Below are 16,101 nucleotides of genomic sequence, written 5' to 3'. Positions count from 1 at the left end.
AAATAAATTTTGACAAAAGTATACACCAAAATGTGTTAATATTGTTATTATTATTAAATTAATTTCTATAATTTCTACAGGCCGCACCGTTTGCATTACAATAATGTAATTTTTATATATGTCACTTAAAAGTATCTACTATAACACTAAAAACTAAAATTTAGAATTCTAAAATTTAAAAAAATTCTACAGGCCGCACTGTTTGTACTACAATGTTGTAATTTTAATTCTGGATACTTAAATATATCTACTATATCAACAAATACCAAAATTTGCAAACTTATTGTTAGAATTCTAAATAAAAAATATTTAATTTAAGATAATAATATTTAATTTAAGATATAATTTGTTTTAAAATAAACGAAATATTTTGTTTAAAAAAACATCTCTTGGGCGCACCGTTTGTATTACAAACTCGTAATTTGCTTAGATTGTTCTCTAATATGTCTAGTAAAACAACAAATACTAAAATTAACATTTTTTTCACAAAATACAAAGTAAAAACATTTATCGCGCTCTTACACAACAAAATATGAAATGACAAAAATTATTATTAAATTAAATTACTCAGAGCTGGTGGCAAAGACGTCTTTTTGGATTTATAAATTATTAATAATATTTTATTTATAATATTTAATATCTTTAATCCATCAACAAATAAATAAAGTCAGTAAAAACATATTTATCGAGCTCTTACACAACAAACTAATGTGAAATGACAAAAATTATTGCTTAATTAAATTACTCAGGGATTTGAAAACAAATTAATATAATAATAAATATGATTATAACAAATTTTTGCTTATAATTAATTTCTTTGTACCATAAACAATTTTTATTTTTATATACTTTATTAGTATTTCAATAAATCACCTAATGGCGACAGTTAATTAAGATGAAAATTATTTAATTTAAGACAAAAATTATTTAATTTAAGATAAAAATTTGTTTTGAAATAAACATGATACTTTGTTTAAAAAAATCTCTTAAGCGCACCGTTTGTACTACAAACTTGTAATTTGACTGAATTATTTTTTAATATGCCTAGTAATACAACAAATATTAAAATTAACATTTTTTTTACAAAATATGAAGTAAAAACATATTTATTGACTCTTACACAACAAAATATGAAATGACAAAAGTTATTATTAAATTAAATTACTCAAGGCTGGTGGCAAAGACCTGTTTTTTGGATTTATAAATCATTAATAATATTTTATTTATAATATTTAACTTCCCGAAGGAGAAGTTTATGTTTTCATCGAAAAACCCGATTCGCTAATTTTATGTTTTCTCGACGTTTCAAGCCATTCTGAATCGAATGAGACCAAATTTGGAAAAAAAAGTATGTGTGTGGGTGTGTGTGTGTGTGTGTGGTGTGTGTGTGTGTGTGTGTGTGTTATTGTGAACAGATTTTTTGCCGTAAATCGACGTTTTCTCGAAAACGGCTGGACCGATTTCAAAAATTTAAAAGCCATTCGATGTATCTCGACGAGAACTATTGTTTGTCAGTTTTGTGCGACGATCGGCCAAGCCGTTTCTTCATAAATGGCAGAAAAGTGAAAAATTTTTCGTCTACGTTTTAGCCTGCAATTCTGAATCGATTTTGAAAATTCAAAAACCGTTCGAAAGATATTGGTTGGAATCGTGCTGATTAGTTTTGGTAGAGATCGGCCGCCGGGCCGTTTTCTTGTAATAAAGTTTTTAAAAAAAAAAATTCGACGATTTTTATGATTATTTTTTTGACGATAGATACCATAGTCTTCTAGATCATACTAAAATATTACGGCCCCTACGACAACTGGTTCAGCTTTAAAAATTCGTCAAAGTTTGCAAAAATCAGTATGGTCTTTTTGGCATTTGTCAAAATTAAATTAGACTTTTGATCGACGTTTTTCTCAAAAACGCCTGAACGATTTTAGAAATTTAAAAGTCATTTGATATATTTCGGTGAGACTATCGTTTGTCAGTTTTGTGCAACGATCTGCCAAGCCGTTTTCTTTGTATTTTGAAAAAAACTTTTCGTCCACATTTAAGCTCATCCTACCGAACGATTTTAAAAAATCAAAAACTGTTCGAAAGATATTAGTTGGGAATGATGCTGATTAATTTTAGGTGAAAATCTACCGAGCCGTTTTCTTGTAAATTAACTGTTGAAAAAAAATTTAAGCCGATTTTCATGGAAATTTTTTGGCGATATACATCATGGTCTTATAGAACTTACTGTAATATTACGGCCTAACGACAAGTAGTTTAATTTTAAAAATTCGTCAAAGTTTGCTAAAATTATTATCGTTTTTTTTAAAAGTAGGATTAATGAAGTATATTATTTACACATTTTTTTTTGATTAAGTCGATTATTTACACATTTCGGGAAGTTCATGTAACTTGCCTCAAGGCTAAATACCAAACCAACTAGTTAATTTTTTAAATCCATCAACAAATAAATAAAGTCACAACAAACTAATGTGGAATAACAAAAATTATTGTTTGAATAAATTACTCAGGGATTTAAAAACTAATTAATATTAAATAAAATTTTATTAAATTTTTGCTTATAATTAATTTCTTTGTATCATAAACAATTTTTATTTTTATTTACTTTATTATTAATTCAATAAATCACCTAATGGCGACAGTTAATTAAGATAAAAATTATTTAATGTAAGAGAACAGTTGTTTTAAATATTTTATTCAAAAAAATATATCTTAGGCCCACCTCGTTTGTATTACAAACTTGTAATTCGTCTAGACTATTTTTTATTATGCCTAGTATTACAACAAATATTAAAATTAACATTTTTTTCACAAAATACAAAGTAAAAACATATTTATCGAGCTCTTACACAACAAAATATGAAATGACAAAAGTTATTATTAAATTAAATTACTCAGGACTGGTGTCAAAGACGTCTTTTTTGGATTTATAAATTAATAATAATTTTTTATTTATTATATTTAACTTCTCTGATTAACAAATTTTAGTTTTATTTAATTGTTATTAATTAAATCCATCAACAAATAAATAAAGTCATATATAAAATTATGAAAAAAATGTAACATTTATCTTGTATTTTTTATCAATTTTTTCAAGTATTCTTTTCAAGTTGCTTTTCATGTATTCTTTTAATTCCAAAAGTCATTAATGAAATAATAATTATATCAAGATTAATCTAATTACTAATTCATGTAATATTTACTGATAATTTGTTTACTTTAGACGAATTATTTTGTTTCACCTCTTTTTTCTCTAAATAATAAATGGAGAAACCTGCCGGAGAAAATTCCGGTCGAGACTTTTGTTTGTTCGAAAAACTTTCTTTCGGACGTCATTAAAACGAAGTCTTTTCATTTAAAAGTTTTCTGTCGAGAATATTAAATCAGTTTTTGGAAAAATATAATAAATAGGATGAAGATAAAATGAAACTAGTGGTGTATGGCATCGTGCCTTAAGGCAAATAGCCGGAACTTCCCGTACCGAAATGAAATATTCGAGAAATTTTAAACGTTTTCAAATATATTATTACAAATACTGTAACTTCCATTATTTTTGCTATCTTGTTATATCCGAGCAAATCAAATGTAAATCATAAATCGATTTATCTCCAGAACTTTAACAATCGTCTATACATTTCGAATTCAATTTCAAAAAAAATAGTTGCCTAATTTGCACAAAATTGAAAAAGTGCTTCCGTATAGTCACAAGTCTAAACGCATTTGCAAATAATTCTGTGCGACATTTTCACTTATACTGTGCTTGGCTTGGCGGCATTTTCACATTTTTCAATAGTTTTCACAAAATTGTAAAAGTGCTCCAGCCAGTACATAAACAGTCTAAACGCTCTTGAGTAAACATTTGCACTAGAGTGGCGCTTAGACTGTGCTTAGCCTGGGTATTTTTTTAACTTTCCGTCGGGTAAGTTATTGCAATCGTCCAAAAATCGAAATCGAAAATTTTTACATTTCTCGACGTTTTGAAGGTTTCTGAACATTTTGGCATACTTCAGAAAAAATGGATGTGTGTGTGTGTGTATGTATGTATGTATGGATACAAATTTCCAGTCACGTTTTCGGGCGCACAGATCAACCGATTTGAATGGTTCAAAAAACATTCGATTCCTATTGATAGGGAAAAGAGCTGATGCGTTTTTGGCAAAGGCAGGTCCAGCCGTTTCGGAGATACGGAGCAAAGAGTGCAGAAAATAGAAATCGAGTTTTTGAGAGAATGGAGTATCAGATTTGAATGATCTAAAACACATTCAATTAGTAATGATTGGCAGAAGTGTTTATTAGTTTTTGGCAAAGGCAGGCCCAGCCATTTCGAAGATACGGAGCTAAATGTGTACAAAATGGCAGTTTTTGAGAGAACTAAGCGTCCGATTTAAATGATTCAAAGAACTTTCTACTTGTCTAAATAAAATAATTGATTTTGGAAAAAAAAATTTTTTTTCAATTTTTTTTTTCAAAAAAATTTTTTTTTGTATATCGAAAATAATTCAGATTTTACTTTTAATTCTGACTATAGTTCTAATATATTTTAAACAAATAATTTCAACTTTGCAATTCAGTTTATATAATTCTTATAAATATTAGACAATGTTACAATATTTATAATAATCTATTTGAAAACATTCAATATTCCTCGAACATTTCGTTACGGTACGGGAAGTTCCAGCAATTTGCCTTAAGGCATGATGCCATACAGCCCAGCAGTTTGAATTTTTAATCCAAAATTACAAAAATATTTTATGTAAAATAAAAAAAAAGATGTAATAATTTTTTTACCATTAAAAGCAAACGGGAAGTTAAAAACAAATCAGTCAGTTTATGTTTCAGCAGTGTCTCCCTCTATCTTTTACGATCCATTACAAATGTGTGGTGTCCATTACAAATACCTGTCTACAATTATTAGTGTAAAAAGTGGGAATTTTTTCCGAGGGCACACGTCGTCGTTTTTTATGTATATTTCATTTTTATGTCCGTTTTTATGGTCGTCATTATTTCGAGTGCGGTGGAGCAATAGAAGAAATGGAGCAATGGAGCAGCTGAATATTTTCAAATGATAGATAGTAAGAGACGAAGACGCATCTCTTATTTAAAGACATTAGAATGAGGTGGAGATGAATTTTTGGGGATGCTTTTTGGATACTTGAAACAGATATTTGGGGCAGACTGTCTGGAAATGATTTTAATATTATTTTGCACGTTTTGGAACTGTATGTGTGTCATCAGCAGGAAGTTCAGCACATTCTTAGTTGATCGTTTATTTAATAGTACACATTTTTTTTATTAACTTCCCGTAGGGTAGTTATAGTAATGGGCCGAAAATCGAAAATGAATTTTTTTGTTTTTCTCGACGTTTTGAAGGTTTCTAAACATTTTGGCATACCTCAGAAAAAATGGACGGTGCCATACAACACTAGTTTTTAATATTTTTTGTTTTTCTTTTGCAGCAAGCTACGCCTTGTAGCATGTTTCAAAATGGCCTTTGGTAGAAAAAGTTATGGACTGTCATTCCTGCTCCATATCATCACCATCATAAATCAAGGTAAGGAAATTGACTCATTTAAAAACTAGTTGGTATTGGTATTTAGCCTTGAGGCAAGTTACATACAACTTCCCGATATGTGTAAATAATCGACTTGATCAATAAAATATAAATTAATTTATGAGTCATTAAAAGTATTCCGAGTGGATTCATTACACATAATTGAAAATGAGCGAACACGTTAACTCGGAGTATTTTCTAACAGCAAATTTTCACAAATCAATGATTTTTATAATTAAACCAGTTTCCGTTGGACTCTAGTGATTTGTATGTTCATTAAGACAAAGTACTCTATCGTTACACCAAATGAATCGTCTAATTTTAATTTTAACAAACGTCAAAAAAAACTACTCATTTTCTCAAACTTTGATGAATTTTTAAAATTAAACTACTTGTCGTAAAGCCGTAATAATTCAGTAAGTTCTATTATACAAGACCATGATTTATATCGGCAAAAAAAGTTCCATAAAAATCGGCCTAAATTTTTTTTTCAACAGTTAATTACAAGAAAACGGCTCGGTAGATTTTCACCTAAAACTAATTAGTATTATTCCCAACTAATATCTTTCGAACAGTTTTTGATTTTTTAAAATCGAGATCGGTAGTTTGAACTTAAATGTCGACGAAAAGTTTAACACTTTTTTTCAAATTACAAAGAAACGGCTTGGCAGATTGTCGCACAAAACTGACAAACTTTAGTACAAAAAAAATGAAAAATCAATAAAAAAAAATAAATAAAGAAATATTAGATACATTTTGATACATACTTTTTAATATAAATTTTAGTTTTAAAAGCAATTAAGTTTAAAACTCGGGTATTGTCTGTTCCGAGTAATTTTATTTAATTCTAATTGTTTTTTTGTTTAATAAAATACGATTTCAAAAAACTGAGAACGTCTATCGAATTTCTACATAGACGTGTCCTTTGTTTACTCACAAAATTTTCTCTCAAAATAGAAAATACTCTCATACTTGCGACCAAATTATGCTTAATTGTTTTTGAAGTCTGATATAATAATTCCAAGTTTTTTTTTCTTCAATTGTGGTTTCTAGGGTTTAAAACTCTTTTTTTTAAGTTTGAGTAGAGGAAGTTACTTCTTCAAGAAGAAGTCACGCTGATTTAAATTAATGTATACACTGGTATAAAAATCTAAATTATTATATACAAAGCTTTTCTGGAAACTGTTGCAGACTGATAAGATATCAAATGCTAAAGAAATGATATGATTTCAAGAATCAAAATGCTTTCATCTTTTATATTTGACTATATTTGTCATTTTCCATGTATACAGTGAAAACCGAATTTTATCACTAAAAAACCGGTTTTAGAATTCTATAATTTTCGCCAAAAAACCGGTTTTTAAAACCGGTTTTTGAAAACCGACAAACCCTAGTGTCCACCGCCAAAAAAATAATAATAAAAATCGTCGAATTTTTTTTTAACACTTCATTACAAGAGATCTCTACCAAAAACTGATAAGCACGATTCCCAATAAATATCTTTCAGAATTGTGGGCTAAAATGTGGACAAACCATTTTTCACTTTCCTGCTATTTACAAAGAAACGGCTTAGCTGATCGTCACGCAAAAATGATAAACAATAGTCCTCATCGAGATACATCAAATGACTTTTAAATTTTTGAAATCGGCCCAGCCGTTTTCGAGAAAACGTCGATTTACGGTAAAAAATCTGTTCACAAACACACACACAGATACTTTTTCCAAATTTGGCCTCATTCGATTCAGAATGGCTTGAAACGTCGAGAAAACATAAAATTAGAGAATCGTTTTTTTTGATGAAAACAATCTTCTCCTTTGGGAAGTCAATGAAAAAAATATGTAAAATTTAAAGTTTATGTATCTAGGTGGATTTTATCGGTTACATTTTTTTTTATTTAGCACTATTCTGTTGAGATTTTGTTATATATTATTATATATTATTGAAAAGTATATAAAATCGTTTATAAATCTGTATATAACAATTTTTAAATGTTAGAACAAAATTATATGCAAATAATTCCTCAAACTTTAAAATTAATTAAATCAAATCTACGTAAGGCGTCCATATTGTTATAGCTTCAAACGCTTTGATTTATATTTTATATTTTATTATAATTTAATAAAAAATATTATAAATATTATATATCATTAGAAAGCTGATAAAATTATCTATAATTACAAATGTAAAATTTACTGAAATTAATATTTTTTGCGCTCGTTCAAATTATGGTAAAATGCAATATGTTGCAATATTTTCTCGCCTTTGCTATTGGATTTTCCTAAAATCTTACTTCTTCCTAGAATCAAATTAATTAATAACTGATATCGCCTAATTTTTTTAGCATTCTGATAAGGTCATAATAAATGTACTTTTTAAATTATATATAAATATACATTTATAGCAAAGTACAATTTTTCCCCCAAAAATTATGAATGATCTTCAAAATTTAAAGCTAAATAAGAAATAAAATTTGTGGTTAATTTGCTTAAAGACCAATTAATTTTAAATAAGACGCAATTTTATAAAATGCTTCATATATAGATATATATATATATATAATATAATAAATTGCACAATTAGTTATAGTTCAAAGAAACCTCGATAAATTCTTATACTTTCATAAAACATTTCAAAATAAACCATATACTGGCACCCGATAATAAGATTGTTCATATAATTATAAATTATAATTATTATTATTATATAAATATCGCAAAATATATAAGGTGATTCATGTAACAAGAATTTAGTTATAACATTTTGTAACGGGTGGTCCTTAATATAGTTCTCGATTTTTTTGCTCCCAGGGCATCAAATGCTTCCAAAATAGTGAAGTAACATTCTGGGAAAGTTATTTTCCAATGAATTTTGTTCTATGAATTTTTGCAATTTATATTAGGTTGTCAAATATCTCCCTTCCGCTTTTTTACTATTGGTTTATAATACAAAAAGGCGGAAGGGAGATATTTGACAACCTTATATAAGTAATTATAGATAATTTTATTAGCTCTCTAATGATATATAATATTTATAATATATTTTATTAAATTATAACAAAATAAATTAAAATATAAACCAAATCGTTGAAGCTAAAACAATATGCCTTACGTAAATTTAATTTAATTAATTTTAATGTTTGAGGAATTATTTTTATATAATTTTGTTCCAACATTAAAAAATTGTTATATACAGATTTATGAACAATTTTATAAACTTTTCAACGATATATAATAATATATGGGAACTTAGACAAAATGTCAACAACATTATAAAAAAATGTAACCGATAAAATCCATCTAGATACCAAAACTTTAAATTTCATGTATTTTCCTTATTTAATTTTGTTTGAAAAGTTTTTAAACGTTATGTATAGATTTGTAGATAATTTTATCAGATTTCGAATGATATATAATTTTTGTAATATATTTAATTAAATTATAACAAAATAAATTAAAATATAAACCAGACGATATCTCAGGAACCGTATGAGCATTTTGTAAAATTCAAAACCTGTTTGTCTTGTACAAAAAAAAAACAAGAAATATGCACAATGTCCAAAAGTCGCCAAAGACACAAACTTGATGGAATCTCCATCTACGTCAAGCAGCATCTACCCAAATATGGTACTAATGCAACTGATGCCAATTTGCAATTTAGTAGTTGAATATATATAAATATTTCTTTATCATCCATTTCCAATTAACAATGACCACCTAATCAAATCTGACCAAATTTCATTTTGCAGTTGTAACAGATGAACCCCGATTCACAGAACCGATTCCGAATGTCACGGTAGCAGTCGGGCGCGATGCCAACTTACCCTGCGTCGTCGAGAATTTAGGAGCTTATAAGGTAATTAAATGGTTACTTTTGGTGCATTTATCAAACCGACAAAGGTGCGAAGACAATGGGATTGTAATTGCAAATATACAGAGTGAAATGTGTTTTTGGAGTTAATTAAACAAAGACAAAATACAAGATTGGTAATCTAATTTGTTGATGAAATATGGAATTCAAAGTCGTTTTATGTAAAACTTTTATATCGGAGTGCATAAAGTTATTTGACTAAAACCAAAAAAATGTCACAATTTTTCTAATTATTGTGCTAAAGAATGAAATATCGAATTCAAAGTCGTTTCATTCAAAACTTATTTAGTAATGAATAGATGATTCGGGACATTTATGTGGTTTTATTCCTTTTCAGTTAGACAGGGTGAAACTAGATAAAATTTACAATATTTCCTAGAGACCACTTTTATATACTCCAATATAAAAGTTTTGAATAAATCGACTTTAAGGGGGTTGTTCTTTTTTTATTTATTTTTTTCCGATTTTGAGATTTTTTGATATTATGAAAGCTCAAAACCTTAGAAATCATCTCAATATCTATTTTTTTGACGAAGTTATAGATTTATATATCCCCATATCTATGATCCTCTGAAACCGTTTTTTTCATCGCTCCGCGAGCTATTGCATGCCAGCTGCTCTCTTTTTCATTATAATACCTCATGCACATGACCTTTTAATGTGTCAGCATCTTTGAACACCATGGTGTATTTAGTACATTAAATTAAATTGTGTATTTAGTACATTATATTAAAAACTTTAAATACGTTTTTCTCAAAATGACTTTTTTCAATGCGGTGCCACAAGTTAAAAAAAACTATAAGTCGTAGTTTTTTTTTCTTTGTTTCGGGCGATGCGCAACGGATTTATCTGTGGCACCGCAAATTAGATCGATTTTGCAAGGCCGACTTTGACGACCCCTGGATAAAAAATGACAGCGAAAAAAAAGAAAAAGAAAATTTCGTAATATTCTATAATTTTGTAATTTTTGTTTAAAAAAAACCGCATGTCTCTATGACAAATACATTCGAGAAAAACAAAAACAAATACCTTGCATTTTTTGTAAAAAAAAAATAACCCCCTTAATAAACTTATATATCTTATATATAAAAATGGAGCTCTCTTTCAAATGTCCGAATAAAACTCGAAAACGGCTGAATCGATTTGGCCAGTCTTAGTCTTGAAAAATTCGTGCCAATCCAGAGAAAGTCTAAAAGGTGAGAAATTATTTCAAATCCGCGTAGAAACTTTACATTTTTAATTTGAAAATTTTTGTAGAAGCGTAATATAAATAAAACAATGGACGGTGGCAATTTCGTGAAATGTCAAACGCTTTTGACAGATGATGTTCAATTACGTTTAATAGGATGTTTTACGCGAATATTATTTATTTATGATAAATTTGTAGTAAGTAGTTTTGTTTGTAGTTTTATTTATATACAAAAACGTTAGTAAACAGGCCGCAAGTGTTACTAGAGACTCAAAATATAAACTTTTTTGATATGTTAATATGAAAATGCACTTTTTGGCATATTTTTCTCAAACACAGTGCTCTGAAAGATCTCATTTGTATAATTATATACTTATTGGTATTTATAAAACATTTTCTAGGTCATATTATTTTTTATTTATCTTATTTAAATTCAGAACCTAAATTTGGTATCGATCAAATAGACATTTTATCGAATAACATTTTCCCAGTTATAATTTTCCAGAATTTATCTATCGAAGAATAGATAGTAATATATAAAGGTCCGGGGTTAAAAAGGTCCACCACCGATGTGTCAAAAATCAGTAAAGTCAAGCATTGTTTAACAACAATATTTGAAAGTAGAGGGAAAAAAATGTATAGCCAGTTACAAACTTGATTTGAAAACGATAATCTTTGAAATGGGGGAGATAAACGGTAATATTTGAAAATCCATAATAAAAGTATTTTCTTCCGTTGGTAGTTTTAGCATTAGTTAAAAATGTAATTATTTTGTAAAATACCTTTAAAATTACACCTTACAAGTTACCCCGCATATAGGATAAAAAGGTCTTGATAACAAATTTTTGGAAGACATCAAACAAGCACAGTCAGTTTACTGAACGTAGTCAGATAGGTCTTATTCGTTTGATATGTCTTATTTGTTGTGATATAATTGTTATGGTTTTCACAATATAGTTTATATTTGCTCAAAGTCAAATTGGACCTTTGTGTCTCGCCCTGCTCTACATATATACTTTTTATTAAATTTTTTTAATTCATCGAATATAACTTGAAACTTTTCAAAAAGCAGGTCAAAGAAGAAATACTTAATTTTTTATCTCTCCTCGCAAAAATTTGAAAATTTTGTATAAGCTCAGTTGTATTATTTACAATTATACACAAAATCCAGAATCCAAAAAGAATCTGAATAACTTGAAACGTAATCAATAAGTCGAAAGACCAAAAAAGACTCGGATTGGATTATACGATGTTTTCTATAGAAAGTGTATAAAACTTGCAGTTTGATTGTATTGACAAAATATAGACAAACTAATGGGGTTTATTGTTTTTATAATACCTCATCATTGTATATAATAGCATTCAAACAACACATCCTTATGCACTTAAAGTATTAATATTTTTGATTCTCTAGAAATGGTTTAGAATATACCATATTTAGCAAAACAACGTTTGCCGGGTCAGCTAGTAACTAATAAAGTTTATCAATTACCATTTACTATTATCTATTCCCAGGTTGCCTGGATCCACATAGATCGTCAAATGATCTTGACGATCCATCGTCACGTCATTTCACGTCTACCACGTTTCAGCGTTTCTTACGACAATGCCAACACCTGGTTATTGCATGTTAGCCAGGCGCAACAGGAGGACAGAGGATATTATATGTGCCAAGTCAATACAAATCCTATGCTGAGTCAAGTTGGATACTTGCAAGTAGTCGGTAAGATGATTAAAAAAAAAACTAGTGGTGTATGGCATCGTGCCTTAAGGCAAATTGCCGGAACATCCCGTACCGTGATGAAATATTTGAGAAATTTCAAACGTTTTCAAATATATTATTACAAATACTGTAACTTTCATTATTTTTACTATCTTGTTATATCTGAGCAAATCAAATTAAATCATAAATCAATTTATCTCCAATCGTCATTTCATTTCAAATTCAATAAAAAAAAAAAAAATAGTTGCACAAAATTGAAAAAGTGCTCCCGTATTGTAACAGTCTAAACGCATTTGCAAATAATTCTGTGCGACATCTTCACTTGTATTGTGCTTAGCTAGCGGCGGCATTTTCACGTTTTTCATGACGGATTCTAACAACTTGGACGAACTGGTAAGTGAAAAATTAAAATTCCCAAATTTTTGTATTTGCTATCATAATAGAGATATTCAAGACTAACATACTTAAATTACAGCTTTATACTACAATCAGAAATATTTTTAAATATTTTTTAAACTTTTGTCATCGGCGCGCCAACTAAAAGCAATATTAAGCTCATGGCGCACTAGTCCCATAAAAATATAAATATCTTCTATTACATGTAAAAATTCAGCAATTTTAGTATCGATAGTCATAATAGATATATTAGAGATTAAAATTCTTAAATTACAAGTTTCTATTGTCATCAGAACTATTTTTAAATATTTTCAAACTTTTGTCATCAGCGCGCCAACTAAAAGCAATATTAAGCTCATGGCGCACTAGTCCCATAAAAATATAAATATCTTCTATTACATGTAAAAATTCAGCAATTTTAGTATTGACAGTCATAATAGATATATTAGAGATTAAAATTCTTAAATTACAAGTTCTATTGTCATCAAAACTATTTTTAAATATTTTTCAAACTTTTGTCATCAGCGCGCCAACTAAAAGCAATATTAAGCTCATGGCGCACTAGTCCCATAAAAATATAAATATCTTCTATTACATGTAAAAATTCAGCAATTTAGTATCGATAGTCATAATAGATATATTAGAGATTAAAATTCTTAAATACAAGTTTCTATTGTCATCAGAACTATTTTTAAATATTTTTCAAACTTTGTCATCAGCGCGCCAACTAAAAGCAATATTAAGCTCATGGCGCACTGTCCCATAAAAATATAAATATCTTCTATTACATGTAAAAATTCAGCAATTTTAGTATCGATAGTCATAATAGATATATTAGAGATTAAAATCTTAAATTACAAGTTTCTATTGTCATCAGAACTATTTTTAAATATTTCAAACTTTTGTCATCAGCGCGCCAACTAAAAGCAATATTAAGCTCATGGCGCACTAGTCCCATAAAAATATAAATATTCTATTACATGTAAAATTCAGCAATTTTAGTATCGATAGTCATAATAGATATATTAGAGATTAAAATTTTAAATTACAAGTTTCTATTGCATCAGAAACTATTTTTAAATATTTTTCAAACTTTTGTCATCAGGCGCCAACTAAAAGCAATATTAAGCTCATGGCGCACTAGTCCCATAAAAAAATATTCTTCTATACATGTAAAAATTCAGCAATTTTAGTATTGACAGTCATAATAGATATATTAGAGATTAAAATTCTTAAATTACAAGTTCTATGTCATCAAAACTATTTCTAAATATTTTTCAAACTTTTATCACGACTAAAACCAACATAAGCTCATCGCGCAGTTCTCATCCCATTGCCCAGAGTACCATAGAAATATAAATATTTTCTATTAAACGTAAAAATCAACAATATAGTATTTATAGTCTTAATAGATATTGGTGCCATAAAAATATTATATATATCTTCTATTAAATTTAAAAATTCAGCAATTTTATAATTTTCTGTCATAATGGATACATTAGAGATTAACATACTCAAATTACAATTTTTTATTGTCATCAGAACTATTTTTAAATAATTTTCGATTTTTGGCCCATTACTATAACTACCCTACGGGAAGTTAAAAATCATATAAAATGTCATTGTGCATCCAAAAAAATGTCAACTAGAACAAGTCCAATTTTTTGTAAAAAAGATAAAATGAATGGTGGTGAATTCATCATTGAGTTTATACATGACAATTCCTATTTTATGCAGCATCATATCAATAATAATATCTTATCTAGGCTCCATTTTAACTAATTTCACCAAAATTTTGCGCAAATCCTGAGAACTCATCAGCCCATGACCTATTCCTTACACAATCCTTAGAATTAGATCAGTCTCTAATCGTGCTTTATCTATCTATTTTACTAATTATCAATTATTCCCCAGTACCTCCAAATATTTTGGATGAAAACAGCACGCAGTCTGCGGTTGCAGTTCGAGAAAACCAGAACATCACTCTAACTTGCAAGGCTGATGGTTTTCCTGCTCCTAAATTGATGTGGAGACGAGAGGATGGACAAGGATTTACTGTGGATCGACGCAAAAAAGGTAAAAGAAAAAAACACATTTGTTGCAATTGTCTCATCCACAAAAGTCAGAAAAATCAAACAAGACAAAAGAAAGTTCCAGGCAACAAATCCTTGCACAAAGTGTTAATGAAAATAAAATTATTTCCACCATCTCCCACAGTCCTTTACTTTTGGCATAGTTTTTGGATCCATCCCCCATTTTAATAAACCTGTCATCCCTCTCTCATCCATAAAAAAAACTGCCATGAATAAGCAATTCTCATTCCTCCTCTACCATGATGTGACAGTATGGGAATAAATGATCTCCAACATTTATCATATGACAACTCAGATTACCCCAGATGATATATGGAATTACGGTGAACCCTCCACAACCCTAACCACTTCCCCATATCTTTTGATATCTGAATTCGCACCTAGAAAAAGTTGACACAGGGTAATAAATTTATCACATGAAGATGAAATTATTTTTGCAAGTTTAATAATACGTGTGTTTTTGAAGTAAAACTTCTTTAGGCGCGACACGGGTGTGAATCCGTACAAATGCAACGAAAACGCCAACGTGAAGTTGAAGACTACGACGCTAGTAAGCGCAGCAATCGCAATTATTCGATATAGTCTGCGAGCAAAACAAAAATACATCAAATGTCAAATCATATGTCAAAAACAAAACAAAATGTGTCGACTTTCACTTGAGTTTTGTATTTAGCTCGCAGTCTCTAAACATTTTTGAAGTAAAACTTCTTTAGGCGCGACATGGGTTAGCAGTATAATTCGTGAGTTAATAAAAATGTCAGGATCAAAAGAATATTTTATCGCGTCCCCCCATAAAATAATTGTAGTGCAAATGATCGCAAATAAATAATGAAACAAAGGAAAAATCTGCGCTGCGTAAGAAATGATAGCTTTGGCTATGTATGTTTTGTATGTGATCGACTTTGGCTTCAAAGTGACTTAGAAATATCAAATGATGCTCAAAAACAAATTCTTAATGGTGTTTTTTGAATATTGATTAAATAATCAAATTGGATGTCAAACTTGTCGAAAGATATTAAATTCGGGTAAAATTCCCATTTTGTGTAAATTTAACGGGTTTGTATTTTCACCTTCAAATTATCTACCTAAACTAGATACTGTATCTGAAGGTTAATTTCACCTAGGTTGATAATATGGTTAATTTATTACCTCGTAATATTGATGATGATCATTGCATTAACGTTCACATAAAAAAGCAAATGATTCATAGATCAAACAATGTGCAGGGCTTGATAAATAAAACAAATATAAAGTATGGCTTCAATTTGTTAGCAAGACGGA

General features: G+C 28.6%; 1 protein-coding gene across 1 annotated transcript in view; it reads left to right on the top strand.

Moving 5' to 3' along the window:
• Positions 1-9,102: 9,102 nt before the first annotated feature.
• LOC113389722 (lachesin-like) overlaps positions 9,103-16,101 on the top strand; it is a 12,574-nt gene continuing 5,575 nt past the window's right edge. The window contains exons 1-4 of the mRNA XM_026626736.1: positions 9,103-9,175; positions 9,298-9,404; positions 12,124-12,331; positions 14,642-14,803. Of these exons, the coding sequence (XP_026482521.1) occupies positions 9,103-9,175; positions 9,298-9,404; positions 12,124-12,331; positions 14,642-14,803 (550 nt within the window). The remainder of the gene's footprint in view (positions 9,176-9,297; positions 9,405-12,123; positions 12,332-14,641; positions 14,804-16,101) is intronic.

This window comes from Ctenocephalides felis, unplaced genomic scaffold, assembly GCF_003426905.1.
Source record: "Ctenocephalides felis isolate EL2017-DRISC unplaced genomic scaffold, ASM342690v1 CF-g0.4_SCAFFOLD_03573, whole genome shotgun sequence".
NCBI lineage: Eukaryota > Metazoa > Arthropoda > Insecta > Siphonaptera > Pulicidae > Ctenocephalides > Ctenocephalides felis.
The sequence above is the reverse complement of the archived record's forward strand: the minus strand, read 5'-3'. Positions and strand labels throughout refer to the sequence as shown.